The following is a 14907-nucleotide window of genomic DNA, read 5'->3' as shown; positions in this document are numbered from 1 at the left end:
ATCCGCGACATGACAGACTTGGGACCTCCCGTGACACTCAACACATTCCGCCCTCTCTTGCGGTACCCCTCCCTCCGCACGTTCAAGATCGAGGTGAAGAGCCCGTTCGCGCTCACAGACGGCGATATCGACGAGCTGTCCTGCGCTTGGCCCAACCTCGATGAGATCGCGCTGAATGAAGTCACCGGCTGGGGCGAGCCGAGCGTCACCATTGAGGGTCTGTTCTCGCTTGTCCGCAACTGTTCGCAGCTGCGGTCCATTGCATTGGCCATTGATGCATCACAGCTCATCGACATCCCCATCCGCCGGGCCTGCTGGTGGAGTCAGGAGTAGAAAAGTGGAGGCGCTGTCTCTCTCCGACTCGCGCGTGGGGGATCCTGTTGTTTTGATTCTGATCCTCGCGCAGCTGTTATCTTTCCCCAAGCTCAGGGTTCAGTTCAACCCCTGCGCGTCTCTGCCCTCGGGTGCACACTGCACTCAGCCGGTGCTGATCTTCCACGGATGCGGGCTCGTTGTGCGGTGCTCATTGCCCATCCACTCGCTGCTCATCTGCCACGCATTGCACGGTGCTCGCAGCTCGGTGCTCATTGACGCTCATCCTCGCTGCCGTGTGGGCTCGCGTATTTCGGCTCGGGTCTCAGCGCACCTGAGCGCAGCGGTGAGCACAGCCATTGACGTCAATGTGCGCAAATTGGGTCATGTGACTGCACAAGCGAACTTCGCGAAGTGGTGCGGGTGGTGCATCTCTGTTATTTTATGGCGTCTTTGCATCTGGCGAACTCGCGTTGCTCCTTCTCTCTTTTTCCATCTCTCCTCCCTCAATTTTTGTCTCCCTCTCTCAGCTCAACCAGTCTCCCTCAACCCTCTTGCTTTTCCCTTTCCCTCCTTTGTTATGTATGTTGGCCAGTATCGCTACCATGTTCCAACCACCGGCACTGGACCGGGGAGAACCTCCCTTGCCCGCTCAGTTGTTGGTGGCCCAGGACCGCCTTCCAATACAGACCGCTCTCAGAGGGTCTCTCAACGCTCGCAAAACACCCTTGTATCTCACAGCTCAAGCGGGACATTGCCCATGGATCTTGCACCTCCTCCCCTCGCCCAGCCGCCTCGTCGTGCCCCATCTGAGGATGACTTATCGCAGCCCGGTTTAACCACAAGCCTCCGCAGGAGCAGGGACAACTACGAAAAGGATGACCCGCTCATGCTTACGCCCCACGAGATCAAGCGGAACAAGCATGACGCCGACGACATTGCCAAGCGGATTGACGTAGACAAGAAGGTCCTTCATGGGTTTATTGATGTACGTCATAAATTTTGGTGTCGTGTCAACGTGCTCACTGGTCTTCAAAGCTTGGGGGTGTCGTGCCAATGCTTACGGAAATACGAGCTATCCAAGAAAAAAACTCGGAAATTATTGCTGACAAGACCAAGCGTCAGTGGGAGAAGAAACTGAACTCCAAGGGGTTCAAGGTATTTTCGCTCTTGATTGTTTTTATCTATCTAACCATTTGACAACAGGGTATGCTTACCACTCGTCTCATGGCCGCCTTTCTGTCACCAAACCTCACCGCATATAGGATCAATTTCACGAAAAATGTAATGGTGTGTATATTCATGCAGTTATCTCTATCTCGTCAACTGACTACCAGCACAGAAGTTTATACGCCTCCACCCTGACATCTTCGAGGTCAACAACGGCCTGCTGAATGATTACCACCTGTCCGAAAGCTTCAGACGCTCGGGTGTTTCCTTCCACAGTGGACAAGTTCGAGGGACTATCAAAACCCGGGTAAGTAGATCTCAGCTTCCTCCGTCTTCATCATTCCACTGATATTTATGAAGATCACCGATTCCCTCAAGAAAGAATTGAGCATTGTCACCCTTTCTAACGGCCTCGCGGTGTCGGCCCAGCACATCCCTGTGGACTCTTCCCAGTGGAGGAGGGTAGCTGCACTCGTAAGCCGCTCATGCTTTTGTCACATATACGCATGCTGAGCTTATGGTTAGCGCCTGTTCACCCGGATCTTCCTCATCGGCACGGGCCAGTTCAACAAGCCAAGGTGTCTTCCCCTACGTCGACTTTTCAGCACCCACATGGCTGGCTCTATGCATCCTGACCTCCACCCGACCATCCAAGAGCACCTTGGCATCGACGTTGCAGCTCTGCTCCGTGGGGATGATGATACTTCTAGGGACATAAACGGTAATGAACGTACCCCTCCAGCAAATACTAATTCTCCCGAACGCCCTTCGGCAGCTGATGAGCCTCGCCACGGTGAAGAGGACGGCGAAGAGGACGGCGAAGAGGACGATGGCCCGGAGTCCGGACCAGACGAAGGGGATTTTGAAGATCCCGATGAAGAACATGATGAAGCCCGCCCCGCTCACCTTGACCCTCTCGAATCAACACCTGAAGGCGACGACGGTTCGCCGCCGTTGCCGCCAAGCTCGTCCGGATTCTTCGAGACGACTGGAACTTATGGCCAGAAGGTCCCTCCCCGGTATGGCGAGAGAAGCCTCTGGCCCTTCATCGACGACTCTTTCTCGAGCATTCGCAAAGTCGCCGTGGATAACGTCCGGAGGCATCCTATTTCAGGTCTGTCAATGACACGGGCCCGAGACATTGAGATGAAGAGGTAGGTGCTTTTGTCTCAGAGATCGGCTTCTCGCTGATCGTATATATATCAGGATACTCGGTGAGATTATGCAAGCAGACATGGCAGAGTTCAAAGGTAACAACGACGACATCCCCATGCGTGATCTTGTCGACGATGATGACGAAGGTGTCATGAACGTCGGCCGGAGCACCTCCGTCCCTGAATGGGTGGCCATCATGCACCGTGAGCTTCGTTGGGATTAGCCTGTAAATTTATTGTATATCTATTAGACCTGCTTCTGCGCAGAACCACAGCTGTCCATACTCAAATGCCCGTCACTACTCGTGTAGGATTAAACATTCTAATGCATCTTGTTTACTCGTCATTGGTCCTGATAACGGCTGCCATCAAGGAGCAAATTGGCTGGTACACGGTAGTACGAATATGAGATTCACATATGTCGTATAATCGCTGCGAGCAACTGTTGACCATATCACAATCACAGCACTGAGATGAGTTGGTGATCCCGACATGCTGCACACGTGGGTACCCGGACATCGTGATCATTTGGTTCGGAACATATTCCTCACATATTGGTGAACAAGGCTCTGTTTCATTTCGTACGTCCCATTTTGTGACCATTGCCAGTTGATAATGCTCCAACTTCAAACCCTGTATCACATCCACGTGTGGGTTCCAGTGACGTAGACATATCATGGCTCCCACTTTGTCACAACCCTCGCGGCCATAAGCGGTGGCAAGCTTAGCCAATATGGAGGTGATAAAGTCTCAAAATCATTTCGTGTACATATTATTCCCGAACCGCCGTGTAGGGTCGCGAAGTTCGTCATCGTTCTCCAGTGTTTCACTATAAAGGGCTTGAAATGTGAAGGTCCGGACATAATAACGTGGGCCTCGCACATCCGTTTGTAGAATTGCTTAGTGTCTGATGGTGAAGGGCGATCCTAAGCATCTTGAGCTCTACTTCTAACTTGGCTTCGCTTCACTGCTCAAGAAATCGATGTGAGGTCCCTGGAAGCGGGATCATCAGAAGTTATGGACACGAGTTAATGTCAACATTAATGTTCGACCGAGAAGTCATGGATGGCTCTGCCAAGTGCTCGTTGCTATCTATTCTCAAAACATTATATGAACGCGATAGGCAGCACAACTCAATTCTATGCTAATCCGGCGCGTCGGCGCGCCTTTGATCCTCATTGAATAGTGTTCGGCACATAGATGTTGTCTCTTCTGCCGACAGATAGTATCCAGAACCCGTCTCGCCGATGGGAGAAATGCCTTTGGGGAAGTTGAACGTGGCGTGGCCAATGCTATGGGCATCAGAACAAGTGTCATCAGACTGAAAGCTGAGGAAGTTCACATTAACGGCTAGCATGCACAACCCGGACGTCCGTCGCCTGTTGTGACTGCCAGCTGGTAGATCATGCGACGCCGCCTTGTTTCTACTTGCAGCAGAACAGCGATGCTTCAGAGGCCCTTTGCCGCTTTGAGGACCAAGATATCGCGGTGCCGTCGATGGTGAGCTCGGCGCCTTCCTTGGTTAACTTGAAAGCGAAGACAGCGGCGTCGACCTGGACATCGGAGACGATGGTGTTGAAGACGGGCGAGGCACCGAAAGAGGAGATGGACTGGTAGGCCTTGCCCGTGATCCTTTCCGACGTTCTTCTCGTAGTTGGCGAAGCCACGCTCATACGTACTGTAAGTAGCATTGCATCATAAATAACAAGCAAACACCGAGAGTAGAGTCGGAGAATATGTACGCCTTGATGGAAGCAACGTGCTTGTTCAGAGTAGTGAAACGTTAACCGCACCGCTGGCGTGATTGAGCATCCCGCGCTTTTGGAAGGGAATCTTGGTGGCCGGGGCCTGTGTGGTGGGGGAGGCCTCAACCAAGGACGGGAGGCCGACGACAATAGTAGCGAGAGAGAAACGCATGATGAAAGAGACTCGGGGGCTTGGGTCGTGAAGTGCAAGTGCTACTGGGGAATGACGGGCGAATTCAAATATTCAGATCTTTACGAGCAAGAAGAGACCGTTGTTGAGATGAGAACGCGGCTGCAGTCGGCGGACGCTATTGTGTTATCCCCGTGGTAAGACTTTGGTCCATACTGGTCCATACCATACAGCTATTGAATGATGCCGCATCGCGAGCTAATGTTGCTAATGTGAGGTGAATTGCCTGTCAACGCCATCCAGCTGTCAGGTACGCACGCGATAATCTCTGGGATACCGCGCGTTTTGTGTATTTCCCCGCATTTCGAACACTTAGAAGAATGAGCACACCTATCTATCCGCTGATCCTTGCGCCTCTCCTCAGTAGCGTATGACACATTAGGAAATGGATCATGACACTGGCATACTAGACTGTATGCTGTGAGTTGGACTTCTGGGGAAAACAGCCAAACACGTACCATACCGGCTGTGCACACCTAACACCCTATGGAATACTTTGCGATGCGCATCCGTGTCAGCATGATGGTACGGTTATGGCCCTACTAGTGAATCGTGATGCATGCTTCAGAAAAAAGCAACTCATTAACGAAGAACAGTCAGCATCGGCCGACAGAAGGAGGTAACTGCATTCTAGGCCGTGTTTCTGGAACTTGCTCGTATGCAGAGGGACACTCAGAGGTCTGGAGCCACCAAGTAACGGTAAGAGTTGTTTCCGCTTTGAAGTTTCGGTTTGTATGAACGATAGCACGTACGTGTTTCGACGACGTTATCGGAGCGTCAGCCATCCTTCTTGCTCGCCTTGAATACTTTTACAGGCTTATTCCGGAGAGATCGGCTGCAGCAAGCCCGCATGTCGGTCATATATTCGACATAGACCTCGTTATGTCCTTGAGATCAGATGCTGAGACAGAAGTTTCCGAAGGGATTCGGAGGGAAAGGTAAAAACTTGGCGAAAGACACTGGCAGTGCCGAATTGTTATGGCCAGTTCATCGCGTGCTTTCATCGCCGAGGTGAATGTCGAATAGCTCTTGAGAACACAGCAGGTCCTAGTGGTAAGCAGCAAGGATGGGTGACGCGTCTGAAGATCTGAAGCCTCTGTGAGGCAAAAGCGATACACTCAGCCTTGTGTCGGGCAAGTTCCCACGAATTGTGATTGGCCCGTTCCTCCGACCAAGTCAGCGAACCTCCTCCGCTGTCCTCGGACCACGAGTCGGTGCAAACAAAAACCGATATCTCGGCAACATTCAATGTTGCTCACTTGACTTCAAGCCCCCCAACTTTAATGGGCAGTCCTCGTTCGATGCTGAGGCGAGCGCCTTAGCCATTACGACTACCCCCACCATCATGCCTCCTGATACTCAGAAACGCCATCACCACAAACATTCACCTCCTGACGGACCAAAGCGACTCCCTGCCTGCGATGCTTGTAAGCTTCGCCGAGTGAAGTGCGATCCGGTGCTTTCACCGGATTCTTGCTCACGCTGTATCTCCAAGGGCATTACGTTCGTTCGTTTCACTGATAAAATATAATGGGTCATTATTGATGACCTTTTATTGAACAGGTGCACTACAACCCCAGTCAAGCGCAAGAGTAGGACAGGAACACGTATCGAGGCAGCCAGGTAGGGTCATAACCTCTCACTTCTGACCAGATGTGTATACTATTTCATTCAAAAGAGCTGCCTTTGGTGCTCGACCGGGTCATGAAGCAAAGCCAGCACCTCTCATTCGAGCTGAATCATTCATAGTGCAGCTTGAGGTCTCTGGCGAGCTCACTGCACACTTACTCGAGGGTACGCTGTCATGTGAAGCCAAACGTCAATTGTTGATTTAGGGCGTACAACAGTTCACGCCTTCGTCACCGGGGGCAACCTGATCGCTGGCAACTCCCTCATCCCCCAATTCAAAGCTAGCGGACGACGCCTCGCCTCACTCCCTCGGCTCTCCCAGACCCTGACGCTCTGCGTGCTGGCCATCTCCGCACGTATATCGTCGCACCCCCTCTTGTTCGGCTCCTCAGCTATGCCTCCCCGCCTGGCTACCATCATCGTCGATACTTCGGCCGTGCGTAGGGACAGCATACCCGAGTGGGGCCGGCGACGCGAGACGGCGTGTCAGCGGCTGCGCGAGATGGCTGTTGAGAGCGCGTGGGACGCGAAGCTGATCAGAGGAGACGGGGATGTGAGCGATGAGGGTCTGGCTGCTTGTTTGATGCTTGGGGTCATTGAAGAACGTAAGTATCATTCCTGTACTCCATGCTTCGCCGTGAGCTTACGCATTTGCAGGGCATGAGCAGGGGAAGGGTCAGCTATGGACAGCCGCATTTATCTCGCTTCTTAGGAGGAAGATTGAAGCGAAACACGAAGAAGTCACGCCGATTGCAGGTTCCGACGACGTCAATGATGGAAAAACCGGTAGCTTTCTGATGTCTACTTCATCCTCGGTCATTGCACCAGACAAGCTTCTCGACAGAGCGCCCTCGGACGTCTCTGACCTGACATGGTCTACTCACATCGTACGTCACTGGCTATTTCCGCTATAGCTAGCTCATTGCCTCCCTAGATGCGCGAGGCGCTCTCATCTGCTGCTCGTGGACAGCTATGTGCCTAGTATGTGTTCTGACGCGTTCTGTCGCAATCAGTTTATCGGTCTGACAATTGATCTAACAGTACGCTTCATGACGAGGAACTACTCACTGGGCTACGTCCTGTTGACATCGAAAAAGTGTTGGCGCACTCAGACACTTTTGGGCTTGCCTATTCCCCGTATCTCCGAGACTCCTTTGAAGAAGAACACGTTCGTGCTGAATGGTGGGACTTTGAAGCCTACTACTCCATCATTCGACCATGTACGTGTGCAGATTGATCTAAGGACCCAGACGCAGGTTGCTGACAAGCCGTACGTCCAGTTACTCACCGGATGACGGAGGTTGCATTGCGGAGCTACGAGTGGTCTTTGCGTGAGTGATGCTTACATTCTTGGTAACAGTGTATCATTTGTGCCTATATCTATTTTCCTCTACAGGCCGACTCCACCACGCACCCTTCGACGTCAGAATATTCGATGAACACATAGCTTCGCTTGTTCCACTACAAAAGCTTCTTATGGTGGCAGGCGACAGGCTGCTAAATTTGCTCTCTCCCATGGCTGTAGACATGCGCCGTCGAGTGGGGCGCAGTGCATCGAACTCGCAAAGAACCGATGGGACATTAACAGGCTCCGCGCCGACTCCCTCGGACAGCCCTAAATCTCGCGGAGGAATGGTAATGCAGGGTGCGGATGGCAGCGATAGCATACATTCGCCGATGGACGAGCTGCGCGCTCAAGAAGCGGCTCGGTCGCTTCATCTCCTTCTTAGAGGATCCATGGGCGCGAGCCTCTTTCCCATCTTCAATGATCTCTCGGAGCGCATACAGGCTATCGACAACGGCTGCGGCTTCCCGAGGGACAACAGAGAGCTCTTGGTGAACATGCTGGATCGCGTGCGCAGAGCCCTGCTGCCGCAGGTCCTCTCTATGCTCAGGAGTATAAGCAACACCGTCCACCTTGCCTGGGTAACGTCTATCGGGCGTTCGGTACGCGAATCTGGATCCCATTCTGGGTGCTCGGACTGGTCCGCTTCATCGTCTCCCGAAGCGGAGGCTCACAGCCCCGCCACTGTTGGCTCCATCAGCTCTGATCCAGGGCCTTACTCTGAAGACAGTGATGCGGTACTTGGGGAAAGCGAGCTACTGTTCCCGTCTTCGCTTGTGTGGGAAGGGAAATTGATGTCGATGTTCCGGACATGTATCTCTCCACACGTCTTCTCTAGGGCGAGCTGGAACGAGCCGTTTTCAATATGGGCACGGGTACTTCTTGATTCGCCGCTGGCTGAAGACGGGCGTGATGGCATAACGCGTGCGGACAGGCTCTTTGGGCTCGAGACGTACGTGACTCGTAACCGCTACCTCTTGCTATGTTAGCTGACCGGCGTAACGCAGCGTGCTCGACAGCGTAAGAGTCATGTCTTGGGCGTACCCCTCTCTCGACGACAACTTCATCCGAACCCTCGAGCGCTCAACTGAAGCGCTCAAGGCAGATGGAACCCATGATGGTGGAACTGCCATCAGCTCGTCGCCCTCGTTCTCTCACGATACCCCCTCCACCTCGAGTCATTCCCTTCTACCGAGAGCGACGACGGCCACGTCCATCCCCACACTCAAGGAGGTGCTCGAGGGTGTCCCACACGAGCGAGTCTCTGATGTCTTCTTCGGAGGGAGTGGGGCAGGCGGACTTGGTATGGAGGGGACGGATAGCGCCCGTAATGCGATTGAGGAGCTCAGTTCGGATTTGAGGAGTTTCATCATTGGTGATGAAGCAAATCACAGGGATGCAAACTTGGAGATCAACGGCCTTGCGCATACGGCACCCTCCGCCACCGCAGAAACCTATTCTCTCCATCCGTCCGCCAGCCCATTGATTGACGTGGTGCTGCTTTCTACACCTCCAGGGCTCAGCGCTTTCACTCTTGCCGTGGATCACGCATCTGTCATCGATCCGATACCAGACCTCACCATGCTCACCCAGGACAAGAGTCTAATCGCTCAACCAGCATTCTTCCCGCCATCTCAGTCTATGCCAAACGACGTATCGGGGAACTGGGTATCCGAAGGTTTCGGAGCTCAAGGCTACAATGAGCAATACGATCACCGACATCATCTTCCCGATCACCAGGTGCTGCAGCACCCTCCAGCGATACAATCCATGTTTCTCGGCCGCACTCATCTCCCCCACACTGTTGATATCGCTTACGAAATGTCATCAGGCATGCCTGCTGCGCATTCTATGAGCGCGGTCGAACTCGAGGCCGAGTTCCAAAGGCTGTTCGATGGGCGGGAATCAACGCGTGATGGGGCTTTTGACCCTTCCATCTGGAAAGGTTTCGATTCACAGGGAGTTTTGGACTGGGGCAGCGTTTGAGTGTGATACCTAGTGTGGAACTATTGCTGGAGTATGTGGGTTTTGGTGCGTTTCGGTTCAATATGGTGTGTATGTGGCGTATCGCGTCTTGTACGATACAGGTGCTGGTCCTTAGTTCAATCCCAGAATAAGTGCAGTGCCGGCGTAATAGTAAGCAAGTTTCTGTGAGGCCGAGCCGCAAGACGCACCTTGTTGACCAAGGTATAGGTTTGGTCCCTACTAGATGCTAAGACTGTGCCAGCGTGCAACCTTGCGTGCAACTATGGGTGTGAACTTCGGAAGTTTCCACCGAAGAAGCCGGCTCGGCGTCATTATCCCGATGCTATGATCGGCTGCGGTTACTCCCCGTCTCTTCATAGTCAGTTGGCTAGGCTGTATGCGATGACGCTGCTGTGCGCTGATACGAAATTTGCTTATCTTCAATGCCTAGGTTAAAGCTGGCCAAACACCTCTTGCCACCATCAGGATGCCCCCAGACGTCAAAAAACGCCTTCCAGCCTGCGACGCGTGCAAACTCCGCCGTGTCAAGTGCGATGCGGTGCCCCTACCTGAGTCGTGTTCACGCTGCACCTCCAAAGGCATCATGTAAGTCCACGTTATATCGCCTCTTGAGGGTCATCCTGTTCACAAGTGGCAGATGTACTACGACCTCAATCGGCCGGAAGAGTCGGACTGGTGTGCGAGTGGAGGCAGCAAGGTTGACCATCTACCCCACTCTAAGTTCGAAGTGATCATGCGTGCTCACTACCAGTGCTTAGGGCTGCCTTTGGCACTACTTTCCCCCGGATCCAGGCGAAACCTTCCCCCCTGGTACCAGCCGAGGTATCTATGGCCCAACTCGAACTGTCAGGGGAAGTCGCTGCCCACTTACTCTCGCGTGCGTAACATTGTTGGAGTTTGCGACTTATTCCTAAGACAGTTCACGTGACAGTCCACGCCACCCTCCCCAGCGAGTTCCTCGTCGCGGGAATGTCTCTCATCCAAAAGTTCGAGGCTAGCGGACGGCGGATCTCCATGCTACCCCGAACATCACAGGCCTTGACACTCGGCACAATGGCAATGACCGCACGCATCTCGTCCCACCCCTTGTTGTTTGGCACCTCATGTGCACCTCCGCGACTCCTAAGTGTGATATTTGACGACTCGCGGGTTGGCGTCGGTTCAGTGCCTGAATGGGGCCGGCGGCGCGAGAACGCATGCCGGCGACTACGAGAGATGGCCCTGGAGAGTGCATGGGACGCGAGGCTGCTCAGAGGCCAGGGTGGAGACTCGAGCGAAGACGAGGAGATGGCTGCTTGTCTGCTGCTGGCGGTCATTGAAGATCGTGCGTAAATCCTGGCGCCGCTCTCGTTCATTGTTGCTTACTACGCCAAGCAGGGTATGCTCTGGGGCAAGGGCAGATATGGCACGCCGCGTTTGTCTCGCTACTCAGGAGAAAGCTTGAAGCGAGGCGCAAGGCTGAGTGGGATCCATCCTTTTATAACTCTCCCCCCAGCACCGGGATTGCTCTAGGTTCGTCCTCTAGCTCGGGACCTTCACCCCCTGGCCCGGGACTAGCCAGACGTTCCCCACGCTATGCAGGTTTGGCTTGGTCTATCCACATCGTGAGTTACGGCTCTTCCGTAGCTACGACTTGTAGCTGAATGTCTTGTCCAGATGCGAGATTCGCTATCTGCCGCTTCTCGGGGGCACTTGTGTTCATAGTATGTACATATCTTCTTAGTCTGATTCGTCTAACAAGCGTATTAGCACTCTTCACGACGAAGAACTAGTCATGGGTTTGCCTCCTGCGGTCCCGGAAATTGTGCTAGAGCACTCGACGTCCTTTGGCCTCAGTGATCCAGCCCATCCCAGAGATCCACTTGAAGGAGAAGTCATCCGAACGGACTGGTGGGACTTTGGGGCTTACTATTGTCTCGTTCGACCACGTACGTTTCTACCTTCTGCTCCTTTGTTTCGACCATACGCCCAACACAATTGGACACTAGTCACCTATCGAATGACTGAGATTGCGTTGGGAAGCTACGAGTTCCATTTGGGTGCGTGATTGTCTTGTAAGCTGAATCTGACATTCATTCTTGCATTCATTCATTCCTAGCCCGGTCCCATCATTCACCTCTTGACGCGAAGAAGCTCGAGAATTACGTTGCCTCCCTTATTCCAATGCAGAGGCTTCTGAACTTGGCCGGAGAAAGGCTGGCTATGCTGGTATCTCCAATCGCTGTCGGCATCCGACGCTATGCAGGACGCGGTGGCAGTTCTCAGCACGTGACCGGGGACGAGCACGCAATTTTCACAAAGCTGTTTCAGAACGGTTTTCGTGCTGGCGATGGCGCGCCGACACAAGGCACGGATGGAGTAGATGGCATCCACTCTCCAAAAGATGAACTTCGCGCCCAGGAAGTGGCACGCTCGCTTCACCTGTTCCTCAGAGCTTGCATGGGCGCCATCCTCTTCCCTGTCTTCAATGACCTTTGGGAACGAATACAGGCAATCGACAACGGTCGCGGATGTCCAGGGGATGATAGAGAGCGTCTGAGCAGCATACTGGACAACATACGAAAAGCACTGCTCCCTTACGTGCTTGTTATGCTGCGGAGCCTAACTTCGGTCGTTCACCTCGCATGGGTCACGTCTGCCGGTGAATCGCTTCGACAAGCTTCTCTGCGTCTTGGACGATCCCCCAACGGAGCTCCTTCACCTGATGATGCCACCACGCCGATCACAGCCCTTGTCACTACGCCCACGCCTGTCCCCTACTCCGAGACTCAGACTCTACCTCTCGACAGCGGGCTGCTCCATCCATCTTCGTTCGCCTGGGAGGGCAAGGTGATGCAGATTTTCCGCATGTGCACATCTCCTCATCTGTTTGGTCGCCCGAGCTGGGAGGAACCATTCTCAATATGGTCCCGAGTTATCCTGAGTTCCACTCCAATTGAGGATGGGGGCACAGATCTTAGCCGATCCGAAAAGCTCGCCGGGACTCGAATGTGGGTAGTTGTGCTTCTGCATATATCGCGTGCGGTCGTCTGATGATGTCCTATCTTAGTCTGTTAGACATCGCAAGAGTCATGGCGTGGGCGTTCCCCACTATTTCTGATGATCTCATTTACGAAGTTCACAAGACGTATGAAGGTATGAAGGCGCTGGGCATATCCGAGGACACTGCTGGCCCCGGTTCTAGCTCGGACCTCAGCGTCGAAGGAGCACTTTCGGATGCTTCCGATCGTTATTCAGGGCTTATCCCCAAAGTCACACCCGCGGAAGCGGTCCCCACAGTCAAGGAGGTGTTGGAGGGCGTCCCACACGAACGGGTTTCGGACGTGTTCTTCGGCGGGGGTGGGGCCACCGGGTTGGGTCTAGAGGGACACGAGAGAGATTCCCGGTTCATTGAAGATCTCTGTTTGGACCTGAACAGACTGAAGATTGACAAAGCTTCGAGCCACACCGGTACAGACTCGGTGAATGCATCACCGGGACAGGTAATGGCCAACGACGCGAGGAATACGTACTTGAACATGCTCGCAGCTGGTCCTTCCTCTCTCCGGTCCCCTTCTACCGTTTCATCGCATTCCCAGCCGTCGTCTATGCTACAAGATGTCGGTGTGTTCAATCCCACTATGAACTACGCCCCTTCCGTCAACCAGGTGTGGAATGCCGCCGCTCAACCAGAGTCGTCACACCCTTCTTATACGTTGCCGACCTGGGAAGGCGCGAGCCCGCTACCTGGGAGCTCTCAGGGATTCGCTCAACAGAGTCCATCATACGCTGGAGACTTGACCGAGGAGGCTTTGTCCCTACACCAGCAAGGATACCAGCCTGACTCGCTCTCCGCGTTTCCTGTGGCCTCTTTGGACCACGAGTCAGCGGCTGCATCAGACCCTGTTAGCTATCCGACCGAAGCTGAGCTCGAGGATGAGTTTCAGCGGATATTTGGCGGTCGCAAGCCGGATGAAGCGCAGGATCGTTTGGCCTCGCAAGGGTTTAACTTGGAAAGCTTCAATTGGAGTGGGTTTTAGAATCGCGCCATTGGGAGGCTAGTAACCAGGATATTGGCGCGTCGGGGTCAGAGGAGGCGTTTTGCTGGATAGATCTACCAATTCCTTGGGTATATGATACTCATATATCAAAGTGTAGTTTACTTGAAATAATAAATGTTTCCGCAGAGTTCTACATACACCCAATCGTTGACGATCATTGGATTGGTCAACTTTGCGGCTGTGCAAGCAAGCGGTGCAGCGTGAGAGGATGTTCACTTAAAGCCCCTGTTGCCGGCCCGCAGTTGCGCAGACGTCGCATTCTGACATTTCGGCGGCTTCCTGCGACCGGACCAATGGCAACATAAAAGTTCCCATCGCAGTCCTCAAATCTCTGTGTATACTGATGTATCATGTTTTGAACAACGGATGCCCTACGTTTCCCTCTTGACTCCAACATGCCCCCAGACAAGAGCCCAAATGCCCCCAAGCGACTTCCCGCATGCGATGGTTGCAAACACCGGCGCATCAAGTGCGACCCAGTTCCTTCGCCCGGATCCTGTCCTCAGTGTATCGTGAAGTGCATTGCGTGAGCCTTTTGGTTTAGAGCTTCTCAGAAGTTTGGACGAATTGGCAAGACAGGTGCAAGACGACCCCGGTTGTGCGCAAGAGAGCGAAGGAGAGGACGGGCATACGGATCGAGGCTGCACGGTGAGTTCATTGCTTGTTTGTGTTTTTTTTGGCTCTGGCTGACCACCGCGTACGAAGAACCACTTTTGGCGCTATCAGACCTCTCCATGAGACTACGCCCGCCCCTTTGGTCCGAGCTGAGAACTTCTTGGTCCAGCTTGAGCTCTCTGGCGAGCTAGCTGCTCACCTATTGGATCGTGCGTCCCCAAGTTCGTTTTGACCTTGCGTCAAGGCTCACTCGAACTTCTCGAGCTGTTAGTTTACTCAAAGATCCCTCGTGATAACCTGATACCCGGGTCCACCTTGAACGAGAGGTTCGAGGCGAGTGGAAGGCGGATCGCCATACTCCCGCGGACCACGCAGGTCTTCGCGCTTTGCGTCCTAGCTATATCGTCGCGCTTCTCGTCCCACCCTCTCTTGTTTGGCCCCGGCCCTCCACCACCGCGGCTCTCTCAGCTTCTGCTTGACCCCTCGATTGACAGGGCGGCGGTTACCGAATGGACGCGAAAGCGCGAGAACGCATGCAAGCGACTCGAAGACCTCGCGATCGAAAGTGCGTGGCATGCACGGCTCATCACTGGGAGCGGAGACGCATCAGAATGCTTTGAATGCTCTCAAAGCGTGAGCAGCGAGGCGACTGCTGCGTGCCTGCTACTGGACACGATCGCTGATCGTATGTACCACGTTCGCCGGGTATATTTGGCTGAAA

The 14907-nt window shown here is 53.7% G+C and overlaps 3 protein-coding genes across 3 annotated transcripts; 2 read left to right on the top strand and 1 right to left on the bottom strand.

Annotated features, from left to right (window-relative positions):
• Positions 1-4060: 4060 nt before the first annotated feature.
• CONPUDRAFT_154562 (uncharacterized protein) lies at positions 4061-4553 on the bottom strand (the record flags this gene model as incomplete). The annotated part of the gene is made up of 2 exons (XM_007771277.1): positions 4061-4314; positions 4430-4553. The coding sequence occupies 2 exons, from the start codon at positions 4551-4553 to the stop codon at positions 4061-4063; spliced, it is 378 nt and encodes a 125-aa protein (XP_007769467.1).
• Positions 4554-7625: 3072 nt separating this feature from the next.
• On the top strand, positions 7626-9653 carry CONPUDRAFT_82736 (uncharacterized protein). The gene is made up of 2 exons (XM_007771276.1): positions 7626-8497; positions 8553-9653. The coding sequence occupies exons 1-2, from the start codon at positions 7716-7718 to the stop codon at positions 9529-9531; spliced, it is 1761 nt and encodes a 586-aa protein (XP_007769466.1). The 5' UTR covers positions 7626-7715; the 3' UTR covers positions 9532-9653.
• An 827-nt stretch (positions 9654-10480) lies between these two features.
• Positions 10481-13705, top strand: CONPUDRAFT_137701 (uncharacterized protein). Its single transcript, XM_007771275.1, has 7 exons — positions 10481-10855; positions 10909-11135; positions 11188-11234; positions 11281-11459; positions 11520-11570; positions 11630-12521; positions 12581-13705. The coding sequence occupies exons 1-7, from the start codon at positions 10501-10503 to the stop codon at positions 13548-13550; spliced, it is 2721 nt and encodes a 906-aa protein (XP_007769465.1). The 5' UTR covers positions 10481-10500; the 3' UTR covers positions 13551-13705.
• The last annotated feature ends 1202 nt before the right edge of the window (positions 13706-14907 follow it).

The sequence above is a fragment of the Coniophora puteana genome, assembly GCF_000271625.1.
Source record: "Coniophora puteana RWD-64-598 SS2 unplaced genomic scaffold CONPUscaffold_7, whole genome shotgun sequence".
NCBI classification, from domain to species: Eukaryota; Fungi; Basidiomycota; class Agaricomycetes; order Boletales; family Coniophoraceae; genus Coniophora; species Coniophora puteana.
This window is presented reverse-complemented; position numbering and strand designations above follow the sequence as displayed.

Bases quoted from the DNA above. Each gene is read 5' to 3' on its own strand.
- CONPUDRAFT_137701 (XM_007771275.1), top strand. From the start codon at position 10,501: ATGTCTCTCATCCAAAAGTTCGAGGCTAGCGGACGGCGGATCTCCATG. The intron at 10,856-10,908 runs GTGCGTAAATCC...TACGCCAAGCAG, and splicing joins GCTGGCGGTCATTGAAGATC to GGTATGCTCTGGGGCAAGGG. The intron at 11,235-11,280 runs GTATGTACATAT...CAAGCGTATTAG, and splicing joins CGGGGGCACTTGTGTTCATA to CACTCTTCACGACGAAGAAC.
- CONPUDRAFT_82736 (XM_007771276.1), top strand. From the start codon at position 7,716: ATGGCTGTAGACATGCGCCGTCGAGTGGGGCGCAGTGCATCGAACTCG. The intron at 8,498-8,552 runs GTACGTGACTCG...GGCGTAACGCAG, and splicing joins AGGCTCTTTGGGCTCGAGAC to CGTGCTCGACAGCGTAAGAG.